The sequence below is a fragment of the Perca flavescens genome, chromosome 2 (genome assembly GCF_004354835.1).
Source record: "Perca flavescens isolate YP-PL-M2 chromosome 2, PFLA_1.0, whole genome shotgun sequence".
NCBI lineage: Eukaryota > Metazoa > Chordata > Actinopteri > Perciformes > Percidae > Perca > Perca flavescens.
Genome location: NC_041332.1, coordinates 33,744,851 through 33,760,216, shown reverse-complemented (window position 1 = coordinate 33,760,216; position 15,366 = coordinate 33,744,851). Strand labels below are relative to the sequence as shown.

Sequence of the window (15,366 nt, the reverse complement as noted above, 5' to 3'; positions counted from 1 at the left end):
TACTACTAATCTTTTTTTCTGAAAGGGGGGGTGTCCTCTCTGCCATCAGCATTGGACAGCAGCCGAGTGCTCCGACCTTTTCAATCATCTTTAAAAAAGCTGCTGGGAAGCTTCTGCAAACACACGGACACGCACTCGCTGACCTGCTGCTGATACCGGGCAAGATGTTCTGCAGACGGGCACTGCTGAGAGTCGGGCCGCTGGCACGGAGGGCTTTCAAACCTACATCCAGACATGGCGAGTATAGCCTCAGGTTGTCCGTCAATTAATGACTTGTGATTGGACTTTTAAAGGGTTTGTCGTCAAATGGTGAAATGAAATGAAAGTAGAGTCAATCTGTCCCGATTTAAAAGATTAAAGTGGAAGAACTAGGCTAAATTGAAACGATTTCTGAAACACTTTAAAAGTGTCTATATGTGCCTTGTGTTGCCTGAGGTTAAAAATTCTATGACTTTTTTTAAAGTCCTGCAGCAGAGATTCTTTTTTATTTATTCATTTACGTTTTAAGTGAGAAGTATGTACAAGTCCCATAAAGAGATCCTTTTATTCTTAGTTTTTTTTCATTGTCCTAAGCAGCAGTCAGAAGGGGGTGTGTCCTGCTTTTGGGAACACATCGTTCTTGCACACTATGAAAGAGCGCATCTCACACACACACGGCAAAAAAAACCGACAACCTTTTTCAGTTGAGGTTTTATAACCCAGCTGCATCGAGTGCATTCGATTTTTAATACAATTATTCGAGCCTCAAGCGTGTATTCGAAAGAAATAACGATTTACAAAGGATTTCTTTTTGGTCATGGTTACATGTTGTCATAGGACGTTTTAATTTATTCGAGCTGGACCACATGGAGAGCAGCTAACGTATATGCCCCTTAATAAGTCACCCCCAATATATGAAAATCATTAAAAGAAAATACATTTACATGATACTGAACAGCCAATAAGTTAATTTACATTTATTACACCTGAATCAACATGAGCATTTATTTTACTTATGCATTTGTATTTTAAAAGTCACTCTGGAGCGTTTGCATGTAAAGTGAACGGAGAGTTGAGGCGCTTTTCTCTTCACGCGGCCTTGCCCGGATCATTTTTGAATCTGAGCATTTGGAATTCAACCTGAGGGGGCGGGAGGGGGGCTGCTGCTTTAATTTCCTGTTTAAAATAACAAAACTTATGCTGGAAGTTCTGACGCAGACAAAATCATTTAGTTTAAATTGTGACGGGTCCACAGTGACCTGATTGTCCTGCAGGTCTGCATATTTCTCCCCTCCCCCATTCTGCCTGCAGCACATGTCAGCTGACAGAGAGTAGCAGGAGAGCATACATGTCGACCCACATGTGTAATCATATAGCAGCCATCTTGCCTGTTGTTGCCTGGCATGCGTGTCCATTTTTACAGGCTTGAACCTCGCTGGCAGCAGGGATTAACCGCTTACCTGTATAAATAAGATGGACTTGGCCTTGTCCCTGCATGGAGCTGTTGTGTCATGGTATTAGAAGAGGGAGGAGGGACTGCTACATTGGCTCAGCATCCACAACAGGACAATGTCGTTTTTTTTTGTTTTGTTCAGATAAAATAATAATAAAACTATTGCTTGTAATTTAGTGGTACCATATTATATATGTAGCTTCTGTGAAGAAATACAAAAAAAAAGTTAACATGCTAAGGATACACCAAGGCCCTGATTAAAAGACAATCATTTATAATGTCTTCTGAAATCTGTTTGTGTAGGTTGAGAGGGAGATAAGTCAAGAAAGTCACTCTCAGATTAGAAAGGAATGTGGCCATACAATGTGGGGGTTGCCACATTTTGTAGGTTAGACATCTCTTAACTAGGTGAGGGGTCACAGGGGAACTGTGTCTATAGTTGAAGCAAAGGGCCAAAGGATCCTGGCCCCAACCGGAGCAGAATAGAATATATGACGAAGTCTGGGCCATTCTACGCAGCTCCAGGGTGAAGTAGGATGGCCCACATCGATGTGTCTTATAATCCTTATGCTTTATCCATGTATACACTTTTTATTATTATTCCAGCTATAATAAACCACCTTAAAGGAGAATTCCGGTCAATTTCAACCCGTAGCTCTGTTGTTAGTAAATTTGGAGCGCTGTCCGTAGCGAGGAAAAAACGAAAACAATCAGTACTGCCTACACCGTGATATCCTCCTGCTAGCGTTAGCACCCAGGAGGCTGAAACAGGGCACGTTTTTAAACGTGCTTTTAGCCTCTTAAAATGTTAAAAATGTCATTACAAGTGCCTAGCCATGTGATGTGATTCCTTCAGAGTGAACACAGTGAATCTGACTGCAGCAGATGTGAAAGAAATGCAACGCTACCAAGCCACGGCCGAATGACGTGTCGCTGCGACGTGTAGTTACATTTTGGTTTGGCTGAGGTGTGCGTCGGGCTACGGCATAGGGTCCGGCGTAGACGCAGAGGGGTCTGCGGGGGTACGCCGTCAATTTTACGCACAACTATAAAATGGCCTTTAGGGACCGTCTACAAACTACAACACCGAAAAAGAGATACAATACAAATATTATTATATTAATTTCATGATTAAGTAAGGTAGTGTAAGGTAGTGTCTCCAAACTTACCTCAATTGTAACTTGTCTCCTGCTAGTTGTACTAAAGCACTTACTTAAAAAAAAAAAAAAAGCCTATTTTAGAAAATATTTTTTGGTGTTTGTAGACGGGCCCTAAGCACTCGTCTTGCCGTCTCAACACCGGAACTAAACAGATGTATGAATTAGCGCAACATTTATGTATTTCTTTCACATCTGCTGCAGTCAGATTCACTGTGTTCACTCTGAAGGAATCACTTCACATGGCTAGGCACTTGAGTCACTGCTTCGGGCCAAGAAATAGTCTGGCACATAACCCTCCGTAAAAACACTGTAATTTTTACACTTTGTACTTTGGACAAACTAAACATGAGATAAAACCTGTTAATTAGTGCTTTTTAGTGGTGCTGGAACCCTGTGTCCCCCCCCCCCCCTCGGAGGCTTTTTTTTATTTTTACTGGTATCGGAACAACTCTATTTAAAACAGGTGCTACTTTTGACCTGTACCTAGAAAATAAAATAGCTACGTCCAGTAATAATGGCTACTGGGCATTTATCTCACCTTCTTAAAAGACTGAATAAAGCCAAAGATCAGGAGATCAAGAGAAGCACAACAGATGTGCCTGTAAATTAACCTTCTCTCACTGCACATGGGTAGGCACTTGAGTCACTGCTTCGGGCCAAGATATAGTCTGGAGACAATTTTTTTAAATAAATCAACACATTTAAAAAAAAAATGCATAATAATAAAAAAAAATATATACATACTTCTCTAAATCGAGAATCATTCTAGAGAGAATTGCGATGCATCTAAGAATTGGACTCTTTTACATTGTTTGTGCATCATCATGTGCCTGACATTTTAAGGGAACATTTGACAAATTATTGGTCTTAGAAATGTGCCATCTAGGAGATGATGACTCATGCAATACCAACTCCTGTATACATTTGTTTGCTGTTTTTTTTTTTATGAGAAAAACCAATCAAGCTCACTTCAGGTCGGAGTGTTCAGCTCTCTCTTTAATTAATAAAACGGACTTCAGTATTCTAATAAGTCTGTGTCTGGTTAAACACATTGCGACTGCAGCAGGTGAACAATCATCCATGTCTTTATTTAGTATATAGATGCAGGTTGTCAGTGGAAAAGTCACAGGATGAGTTATGATTTGTCTGAACACACACATGTGAAACATGGTAATGACGAAAAGGGGCGAGGCTGCGCTGTACATTGTGTTCTTTCATGACTCCAGACGGCCTGCTCTGTGTGTGCATGTGCACACACAGAGTGGGCGTGGATCTTGCCAAAAATATCGTATGTACTGTAACTGTGCGCATACACACTCTTTGGTGTGTGTGTGTGTGTGTGTGAGAGAGAGATCTAGGTAGGATGAGATTAGGCTGAGGCAGTGTTTGGGATGCTGGGTGGGTTTATTTACAGCCTCCATGCACCACTGGCAGTCCTTTAAACACCAGCAAATCTTTTCACAGGGTGATGCTGCAACCAGTCACAGTCAGCACCACAACAATAGCCTATTAAGAAGCATTTGACAGATCCTGACGTGTGTTGAGGGATTAATTCATATGAATTCAAGCCCACTAGATAATTTTAAAGTTGTTAAGCAGGAAGTTTTTTCTGTGTTTGTTTTGGGGATTTACTTTAAGGGACAGTTTGGTGTTTGGCTTGGCTGCTGCTAAATCTTTCCATCTCCTCCGCTACAAATGACCAGGGCTGTATTGTGTAACTGGATTAAGGGATGGAGGCATGTTGACGCTATCAGAAATGCACTAGTCTTTGGGCCAAGTTGTATTTCTGATGGGACAGTTTCCGGAATAAAACGCCCACCAATACGTACTTACTTTGGATCTCATGACACAAAAAGGAAATGCCCTGCATACGTTCAAGCAGTGGTTGAATGAAGGCGCACCCAACTCACCCTAGTCCAAAATACAGTCATTTACTGATGATATGCATTTCAGTAAATGTCAACCTCTTTGCTGAGGGTCAGCTTCCATCACATTTCCAAACTAACCCCGTGACTCTGCCCTCTGTGTCTCTCAGCAGCTCCAGTGCGACACATGGCCTTCGGGGTTCCTGGTGGCTCCAGCAACATGGCGTACTTTGTTTTGTGTGGAGGAGGCCTGACTGCTGCAGTCGTCTATGTGAGTATCTTTTGAGATTTCTCCATCCCAGGTTCACCTGACCTGCAAGTCTGCATTATTACCCTTTTTTGTCCATTTTGGGTGGAATTTTGCACTTTTAAAAGGGGAATCCCTTTGTCCTTTCCTTATTCCATATTGTAAATGTGATTCTCAAGGAAGTTAATACAATGTGATTATGTTAAGTTGACTCGTTAATGTTAAACAGAAAGTGGTTTATAGTCTTATACTGCCTCTCTACTGGCATGTATTAATACTTTCCATACACTTATAAATGTGGGTGGGCATCATCTACAGAACACATATGTGAATTCACGAAACGCCAGTGCAAAGAGTTGCTGTCCACTTCTGATTCTAAACCATAAAGATCAGCACTGGCTAAAGAAAACAAAACTTTCAGGTCCATTTCTGTGGCTGGTTCAGTTTTATTCAGTGGAGACCGAAGTTCCCCGGAAGCTGTAGAATTCTCTCTGACCAGAGTGAGTTTCTGGCCTGGATGATATACCAAATCACAAAAGGTGAACGCACTTAAACAAAAGGTGTGGGCTGGGCTAAGTCTATGAGGAGAGACCCAACTCACGTAGACTCAATACAGGTCTATTTCACAAAGCAAAAGGTGATTTTTGATTAGTAAAGTTGCTGACACACCAAGAAGATCGTCCGCTGTCGGTCTAATTTGCCCATCCCAGCGTTCTCAACTATTTGGTTCAACACAGATGTGACATAATGCCAGTCTTAAGTTACTACAGTTTCTACAAAAAAAATGTAACTCCTCTTCTCACAGGGCTGGCCTGGTCTCTCCTCCTATTACAACAAAGTAAAGCTCTAAAGTAAAATGGTTCCTCTCAATACAAAGCTAGAAAAGGCAGACTCTTAATTAGATCAGGATACACTAAGAATCTGTTAATCAAGGTAAAGGTTTGTCTCAGCACAGAGCCAAATGTCCTGCAGAACAAGCAGGAACCTGATCAGTGAACAGGAAAGACGAGACAAGACAGAATAAGAAACTAAAACATTAGGGATTGCATTTTATTTTCTTCCACACTACTCATCCAATCTGTAGTTTACAGTGTGGTGTTTTGCGCTGGTGTGAACTGTGAGCCAGTTAACATGCATCCTCAGGCCAGACTGGACTGTTGGTAGCAGACAACACCACAGCTCAGACACGGGAAGGGACATAGAAGGGTCTTTGTGCTTTCTACACACCGTAAACGGGTACAAGTCTGGCCAGACACAAAGCACAGTCTAGATCAGCTGTGTTTTGTTCATGTTAGACAAAATGTCAGTGTAAGCTGGCATTTTGTAACACAGCTACCATTTTGTACTGTTATCATTTGATGTGTGCTGGAATGTAATAAGTGCATATCTCTGCCCTCTTTCTCTCAGGCCTACAAGACGGTCAACGGTGATAGCGAGCGCTATGAGGACAGGCTCGCCAACATGGGCTCCGCGGCAAAGGGTCAGTTGCTGACGCGCACGCACAACGCGCACACACTCAACATCGTGAGGTTGCGTTTCCAAATACTACTACAGAAAGTCTAAACTTAGTTTTGTAAATTACACAATTAAAAATTTGTGAGTGTCATGTCTACAGCAAATTACTAGAGTACTACGGTACTTTGTTTAGTCCATAGCTACTTGGGCACAATGGTGCTTTGAGCTACATGCTAACCTTAGCATGCTGACAGTGCTAACGTGCTGATGTTTAGCAGGTATGTTTACCCATTGTCTAATTAATTCCCATGTTCTCCATCTTAATTTAGCATGCTAACATTGGATAATTAGCACTAAACTCCAAGTACATTAGTTTTTGCAGGTATGTGGTCATAAACCAAAGTATTGAGCAAATGTTTGACCTGATGAACAACAACAAGCGTGTGTGTGTGTGTGTGTGTGTGTGTGTGTGTGTGTGTGTGTGTGTGTGTGTGTGTGTGTGTGTGTGTGTGTGTGTGTGTGTGTGTGTGTGTGTGTGTGTGTGTGTGTGTGTGTGTGTGTGTGTGTGTGTGTGTGTGTGTGTGTGTGTGTGTGTGTGATTAAAGCTTTAAAAGTTAAGGGATCTTGAGTGTCATCATGGCAATGTATTTGATTTATTGATATTTTAGTCTTACCAGTGGTGGATCAACATTGTCCTGTTTGTCGCTGCCAGCATGGCTAAAAACCGAGAGATTCCGTAGCTTGTCCGGCTTATCTATCTAACATTAAAATACCAAACGTGAAATAACCGTTTGATCACCTACACAGTAATGTTTCAGGGTTTTGGTGAGGCATTTCATGAAAGATTAATACTAGCCTATACAAAAGACGGGTCCTACTTTTCCCAAATCGCCAACGTTATTTAATTCGTCGAATTTGCGAACCTCTAAAATAGAAGATTTAATTGGGTCTAATGCAACATTGGTTTTAGGGCCTTACTTTTGCTCCATGGGTATATTTACTGATGAATTGAATAACTGGACCGTTCTGACAAATGGAAAGCAAAAACAAAAAGCAGAAGATCTGTCTGTATTTCCTAGTTTGTTCTGGCTTCACTGCCTAACTATCAAACATGGTAGAATGATCACTCTCAATAGCTTTTATCTTGCCTGTCTGTTTTGATTTCTGTCTGCAAATTATTTGTCTATTCAGCCAGTACAAGGCCGGAGAGCTCATGGCTCGGCGCCCAGCGCAGCTAACTAGCCTGTAAAGGGGATAAGCAGCGGCGGCCACTGGTTCAGTTGCGTACATGCTGCTCAAAAGAGTGTAAAGCTCTGCTCCCTACAGCGCTGGAGAGCGAACTGTTCCGGCTTTAAACTGGCCAGTGATCACATTATGTAATCAAGCAAAAATGCCCTGGAAACAAAGTCACAAACATTTTGATAGTGATTACAGTGATTGCGATCAAGGATCATATTGTCCTGACACATTAATCTGAGTACACATCACTCACTGTCATTACAGTGCAATTTAGTGTGCGGGGGCTGCCCAATCAGGTGGGTTTGTTTTGGTTTTGGCTGCTTGTGGAAACCAGCTTTTGCGGTCAAGTTAATTTTTCTGAACTGTACGATCTTGTTTTAGACTGGTATTACGTTGAACCAAATAGTTGAGAAGAACCAGTTTCCAGTAATATCAAAACCCTCTACATTATTGCTAATAGCTGTAGTATGCACACTCTAGACAAGATTATGTAACTGTCGTAGTGGATCCACTGTGGTTTAATGATCAGATTCTAGTTTCACTATTTCTACTTTTTTAAATGTTTTTAATCAGTTGGTTACACAAACTGGAAGATAACATAAAAAACTATAAGGGCACTCGGAGAGCGCTGACTTTCACCAAGGCATGTGATGCAATGTGAATTTATTTCCAGTCAAACTCATTTTTCTGACTACTCCATGCAGCGCAAATCCCTTTCTCGAAACGTTAACAAAACGTGAGCTTAGAATTATAAGGTTCTATCTCCGTTTAGGGTAGTTCTGAGATATTGAGCATCAAAGTTTTTACATCCCAGCTATTTTGTGAGATGGAACCTTTTTATTTTATTAATAACTAACTAAGAAAATATTTTTTTACAAAAATAACACCACACAGGCATTAATAAACACAAGGGATCAGATTATGTCAAAAACTCCATTTTGGCCAAAAGTGGAGATAGAACCTTATAATTCTAAGCTCACGAAAAGTGAAAAATAATTTGTGTATCCACCCGCGTAAGATTTCAGATCTGCTCCAAAAATGTAATGGGTTCTTCCTTGGCCCATGCTACACCCTTCCACCAAGTTTTATGAACGTCGGGCCAGTAGTTTTTTTTTCCGTAATCCTGGTGACAAAAACCGAGCCGAAAACATGACCTGCTTGTCGGAGGTAGTTATTGAAAATATCAGCTGTTAGTTCTAATAGTCTGACACACTGAAACATTATTTAATAAATCAATCAATCAAACATGTATCGAGCACACACACACACACACACACACACACACACACACACACACACACACACACACACACACACACACACACACACACACACATATCCCAACCAACCAAAGATCAACATTGAACAGTGACAAACTCAGTTATTCATAGACTTTCGTAAAAAGCAAGGTTTTTAGTGTGGAAGCCTCTCTCAGTTCCACTGGCATAGACACAGAAAGAGGTGTACCCCTAAAATAGTGTTATTTCTGTGGGTGGTGTGTTGTTATTGATGAACCAGTTAGTATTGTTACTGTAAAGGCCAGCATTCTATTCATAGTATCTGTATGGGTACTGATGGAATGAAATCAATTATTTTTCAGATACCAGAGATGAGATATAGTAACTATAGTACTGACTTGCACTCCTTTCTTACTTCTTAGTTGCATTTTTAAAAACCTAATTGTCTTCCTACTTAATTTTTTGTCAAAGTGTATATTCAGTAATAGCACATTTAAACTAAATCTGTAAAACTGCGCTTTGAGCAATTAAACTTGACACAAACATTATATGTATTATGGTACTAGCTGTTTTTCAAATTGGATTGATTTCATTTTTTTTTCCTGATGCAGATAACAATTAATGAAGGGGAAACTAGTCCTATTTTTATTTATGTATCTCTGCTCCCAACCTCTTAACGTGCAGCTCCTGAGGCAGAGGCAGCACCAGAAGTGGCAGCTCCTGCAGCCGAACCCGCCCCGGTGGAGGAGGCGGGGCCGACCGCAGAAGTCGCCGAAGAGGTTGTGGTCGAGGAGGCAGCTGCCGAGGCTGTCCCTGCTCCTGCAGAACCAGTAGCGGAGACCGCCGCCGAACCGGTCGTTGACGCCGCGTCTGAAGAAGCAGCAGCCGCCGTGGCCTCGGAGGGGGTGGTTGCTGAGGCTGCAGCTGAGCCAGCAGTCCCAGAAGAAGCTGCTCCACCTGTAGAAGCAGTTCCTGAAGCTGTGGAAGTGGCTGCCACAGAGGAAACCCCTGCAGCAGAGGCCCCGGCAGTCGAAGCCCCTGCAGCAGAGAGCGCTGGTACGGCAGCAGTAGAAGAAGTCCCTCCCGCTCCCCCCGCTGAGGCAGAGACTGGCTCTGCAGCCCCTGAGGCTGAGGCAGCCCCTGCTGCAGAGGTGGCTGCATAAAGCTGTGAGGGTGCAATAGCCGCCCAGAAAGTAGGGCTAGAGTCAGATGTGCTGTGTCCCAAACCTCTGGCCCTGGAAAAAGCACCCATGAACCCCTATTTTGATTTTTAAAAATGTTTAGTTTTCACTTCTAGTTGGTTATTAAATACCAGTTGGGGGTTCATCAGTCCAGTTTCCGGGTGCCTTCCTTCCCTTACCTCATCCCAACCTTCAGACCCAAATCTGAACATTTGGCATTCGGCTGTGTTTAAGATTCAGTTTGGAAAATTCAGTTTCTATAGGATTGGCTGCTATACAGTTAATAGGAGTGTTGAACTAGGTGATATAAGGGACAGAACTGAGTTGATGACTAATGTTGATCTCCTTGAAATATTATTCTAAGTGCCCTTAAAACAGGACAGCCCGGCATTTTCTTCCTTATCTCAAAATGTCAGCACGGTGAATGAATGTAGCCCGTTTTGATAAGTTGTTTAAGTTGTCTTTTCTCGTTCCAACACTATTTGCACTTGGTCTTCTTCTGCTCAGCAAACGCTTACTTCCAGCTGTAGCCCATGAATCTTTGCAAAAACGGCGGAGAGATGGAACACTGTCGGTGTACTACTTCATTTCGTGAACTGTCTCGCTGTGAAGTTTGACCAAAAACGGCTCTTCAGCTCTTGTCCAGTTTTCTTAATCATTTTTGCGCATCTCCTCTTTCCTATTTGCTTCATAATGACCTTGCACATTCAAATACTTACTACTACTACTTACTAATTCACCAGCCATGTATTTTTTGCAGTGTTAACTCTCTTTTTACACGTTTCTTTACTTTTTTTTAAATGTGAAATCTTTCAGGGAACACTACAGAAAATTCATTCATCTGTCTTTGAGCAAGTTGTCATTATGATTAATAGTTTTTTCAAACAATAAAACATTACTGGATGAGAACAAAGTGTCTCAATATTGGATTTTTTCTTTTTTTTAAAAGCACTATATGTACATGGATATGTGGTAAATGTATGATTTTTGAAACAACCGTTTAGTATTTTTAATTATTTGCGTTTATCACAATTCTGAAATGCGGTTTAGAATAAGAATAATTGTAATCTTATTTGTCCAGGGCTGTTATTCAGCGACTCTCTTAGCTGCGTGTTGCTTTGATTGTATACGGTGACATGCAGTAAATGTAACAATTGGATTGTACTGTAGATATAACACACCCACTTCCTGTAGAAAACTTAATTTCCTGAAGAATCTCTGTGCCATGTTCCTGCTCCTGTGCCTTCGGGCTAAAGATTAGAATAATTTTAGATCCAACGAATCCAGAAGCAACATGAATTGTTTTCTGTGGCAGGTCCTGCTCAACAAATTGAGGGAAGGGGGGGGAGCCTGGCTCATATCTATGCAGCTTGTTTCTTTTCTTTCTAAAATTCCTTGATTGTCAAACCACAGATTTGTGTTGGCTTTTTATTTGGAGTGCAGTTTAAAGCAAACACTCCGACAGACAGGTTAAGACTAATCCTAGATTAAAATGCTTGTTTTAGGGTGTCCTGGTGGCTCACCAGACAGGCTCACGGGACTGGGATTGTTGGTGGCAATCCAGAGATGTTTAGTATCCAATGACACACAAATGTCATGTCAATTTGAAATAATTGAACGTTGTGCGGAGAACGTCTTCATAAATGTCCATAAAGGGTTTATCCTAGTCTTAAAAAAAAGAGCTTTTTATGTATTCAAATGTAGTGCTATTAAACAAATTGTCTCCCAAGAGTGTTATTGCTCACCCCACTCTCATCTGAAAGCTAACTGCTCTTTCAAAGTGCCATGTTTTACACTTTTTACACCAGCAGAGGGGGCATGAACTGGCAGGTAGTCTCCTGTAGTATTCCCTGAACCTGTGGTGTCTGTAGACCATGCAGTGATGGACACCTGCTCAAGGTAAGTGCAATTCACACAAAACACCACGGCAAAGCCCTGTTTGAACCAGGATAAGGGCGGCACGTTCCTTGTGCTCACTGTAAGGTAAATTGGAAAATAGTTTACATGAGCTGTAATCCTAGTTTTACATGAGGGAATTCACTTGGGCTGCAACAAATGATTAAGAGGATTTCATAATCCGTTAATCTGGCAATTACTTTTTGACCAGTTTAATCAATCAATCAATCGATAAGTGCATGTCTTTTTCTGACTAACAGTCCAAAACACGATGATATTCAATTTCCAATTATTATACAGAAAAGCAGCAAATCCTCACATCTGAAAAGCTAGAACAAGTAAATATTTGGCTTTTTTTTTTAATAAACTGTATAATCGATTATCAAAATAGTTTCAGATTAATTTTCTGTGTTTTAATAATAATGTATACTTTATTAATCCCACAAGGAAAAATTACAATGTTTTCACTCGGTTATTACACACAGGTCTGAATTACACACACACACACACACACACACACCCGTTGAGTCACACTAATGGAGAGATGTTAGGGAGCTGCTCATGGAAATGCGCTCCGAGCAGTTGGGGGTTCGGTGCCTGGCTCAAGAGCACCTTGGCAGTGCCCAGGAGGTGATCTGGCACCTCTCCAGCTACCAGTCCACCACCATACTTTGGGTCCGTGTGGGGACTTGAACCACCGACCCTCCGGTTCCCAACCCAGCTCCCTACTGACTGAGTACTGGCAGCCCATTTTACGAATCAATTAACCGATGGAATTGTTTCAGCACTAAAATACACAGTCGAGGTCCTCGTTTCGGAGGGGGTTTGTTCTCTTTAAAGAGAAAACATCCTGTGATAGAAACAGGCAACACTCGACAACAGTCATGCTTCATATGGTACCAGGCTTCTAATGGAGTTTAAGACAATGATAGCTGCACTATTCAATATTCAATATTCTGAGCTGTTGTAATGTGTTAACTCGTATCCTATACTGCATATCAAATCTCTCAGCCACTACTTCCTGTCCTTCTGCCATTCAGAGTCTATGCCCGATCTGCTCACAGCTGTGAAGATCTTGGCCGGCTCCCCAGTTGAGATTGCAGCAGCTTCTGTTGGTGACAAGAGTCTAGTGAAAGCCGTCCGGGAAATAGAGGGCGATGGAAGAAGTTTGAACTCCACACCGGAGGTGGTAGAGCCAGGAGTCCTGGAAGCAACCGCAGAGGTGGTAGCTAAAGAAGCGGCCGAAGAGGCGGCGGTTTTAGTGACCGAGGAGGAGCTGAAGTCTGCAGAAGCTGGTGCTGATGCTGATGATGGAGACGCTCCAGCTGCTGAACAGCTGGTTAAAGAGGAGACCTCTGCTCCTGTAGCAGCAGAGGAGACGGAGGCGGTGGCTGCATCTCAGTCTGAGGAACCCACAACTTCAGCCCCGACAGTGGAGGAGCTGGGTGAGGATGAGTGTGAAGAGCAAGCTGCGGTCCCTGGCGCTGTTCCGGAGGAGGCTGTCCCCTCCACAGAGGCCTCGCCTGAAGATGCTGCTCCCGCTGAGGAAGCCACACCAGCTGAGGAGGCCACCGCTACCACCGCTGCCGCCGCCGCCGCTGCTGCTGCTCCAGTGGATGAGACATCAGCAGGTGAGAGGTCACCTGCAGCTGAGACATCAGCGGAGGAGGCAGCAGCTGAAGCGTCCGCAGACGAGACACACAGTGAAGCTGCAGCTGTTGTGGACACGACTCAGCTGGCTGCAGCCTCCTCTGGGTCGGACCTGGAGGTCCTTTCAGCCGCTGACGCAGAATCTACGTCAGAGGCTCCAGCACAGGAGGCCAAGCACTGCCACGCCTGCCACTCTGCTCCATCAGCAGCGGAACAGGGGGCGCCACCTGCTGCTTTGGCCATTGAGGAAGTTGTGGATGTAACACATGAGGTCCAGGAGGCAGTGTCACTGGTGGAAGGACAAAGTAAGAACATACTGTTTTTGAATGCCCCATGCCTACTTTAGTATTATCTATAATGCTGCATACTAGCTCCACTTGTTGTTTTGTTAAATGTAATGAAATAGTAGTACAGAATAAGAGCCTCCGCATTGACCCCAAGGCTAAAATAAAATAAATCATACCCAAAGTTTTAAGCTTGGTTCCACCTGTTATATACCTGTCAGACAATACATACCATACTTATATAATTGGCTATGATAAGTAGGGTGAGGAAAGGCTGCTCTCAGATTTGATTATTTTATTATCGTTTTGCCAAATAGACAAAATAGTCTGACATCACAAATCATTGTGTGGGCAAAAGAGTGACAATTTCAGACGCTAGATGGCAGCACAATAACTCTTTGTCACAGCAGACGTACTGACAGCTGTAACTAATGATAATGACTACATTCCATTTAGGTGCTGGCTCACTTGAATGGAACTGAGCCATGTTAATGTTATCCATTCCATTCCATCTTTGCTTTTCATGCTTTGAGAAACTGTAACTGAACTAAGGGCGGACATGGATTTGTGTGTTTGAATATATAACCTAAAAAAAACATCTAGAACTAGATTATTCTTGAATAAAGGTTCTTAAGTGGCTACAGGAGCCACTGCCCACCTCTCCCAGAGTCAGTGTGGAGGTGGACAAGTTCTTCAGTTGACTTTTAACAGGTTTCCTTTGTTGTAAGCTGACATTTATCTTTAATGATGACAGCTGCAGGACAGACCTACACCGAGCAGGGGTTGTAGCCTATTCAGTTGTCTGTCCACTGATCATGCTCGCTGACAGAACATTGAATTGGCTACAACTCCCTCTCCCTACATCTGCATATAAAGGGGCCTTATTAATTGGAAAGCTCTCAGATCCTAAAGACTCTTAATTAGTGGTTCACGAATAACGACCACCTAATTAACCCTCCTGTTGTACACAGCTCAAATTTGACCTCTTTTCAAAGTTTTTTATCATATATTAACTATATATCATAACAACATATTAAAAATGTAGTATACCAATTGTTATTAAGTTAATAACGATGTCCCTGTTGTCATGATAATGTGCTTACATAAACACTTTAAATAAAGTAATGTATACAAAATTGAACTCAGTTTGGCTGTGCATACAATTATCTGTGTGTTCATTATCAACATGGTATCAACATGGTAATGCACTATGCTACTGTGGTACATTGTAGTGCACTAACCACTCGGTGGCGACAGATAAGCGTTATTTGATCATTTGTCTAAGGTTATGGATATTAGATTTTCTTCCATGAGGTTTTTGGAATAAATAGTGACCATTGTGACCATGTTTTCCGAAGAAAAAAAAAAAGCAAGAAAATAAATTCCTTATAAAACGACACAAATTTTAGGTGTTATTCAATTTTATAGCATTTGAGAAAAAAATGTTTCAAAACAGTTACTAAACTTTGACAGTCTGTGATTATCCATTAACATATGTTCCTCTGATCTTACCTAGTCAAAATAATTCATAATATCATTTTTTTTTAACTAAGAAATTAGGCATAATTTAATATAAATGATGTTTATTGACCATGAATTCCAAAATCAGTGTACAACTAGTGGCAATAGTTGTGTTAGTTGTGTATATACTAGTGGTAGTAAAAAAAAAAAAAAAAAAAGTCAGAACAAAAAGCTCTTAGCTGACTAAAACGTTAGAAA

The 15,366-nt window shown here is 41.8% G+C and overlaps 1 protein-coding gene across 2 annotated transcripts; it reads left to right on the top strand.

Annotated features, from left to right (window-relative positions):
* LOC114571680 (cytochrome c1) lies at positions 1 to 10,750 on the top strand. Of its 2 annotated transcripts, none has more exons than XM_028602767.1 (4): positions 1 to 237; positions 4,631 to 4,728; positions 6,112 to 6,184; positions 9,321 to 10,750. In XM_028602767.1, exons 1-4 carry the CDS (start codon positions 165 to 167, stop codon positions 9,797 to 9,799), a joined length of 723 nt encoding a protein of 240 aa, XP_028458568.1. In that variant the 5' UTR covers positions 1 to 164; the 3' UTR covers positions 9,800 to 10,750. The 2 variants fall into 2 exon arrangements, with proteins under 2 accessions (XP_028458568.1, XP_028458558.1); XM_028602757.1 differs by having other exon boundaries at positions 5 to 237; positions 4,628 to 4,728; positions 9,321 to 10,749.
* The last annotated feature ends 4,616 nt before the right edge of the window (positions 10,751 to 15,366 follow it).

Bases quoted from the DNA above. Each gene is read 5' to 3' on its own strand.
- LOC114571680 (XM_028602757.1), top strand. From the start codon at position 165: ATGTTCTGCAGACGGGCACTGCTGAGAGTCGGGCCGCTGGCACGGAGG. The intron at 238-4,627 runs GCGAGTATAGCC...TGTGTCTCTCAG, and splicing joins CAAACCTACATCCAGACATG to CAGCTCCAGTGCGACACATG. The intron at 4,729-6,111 runs GTGAGTATCTTT...TCTTTCTCTCAG, and splicing joins TGACTGCTGCAGTCGTCTAT to GCCTACAAGACGGTCAACGG.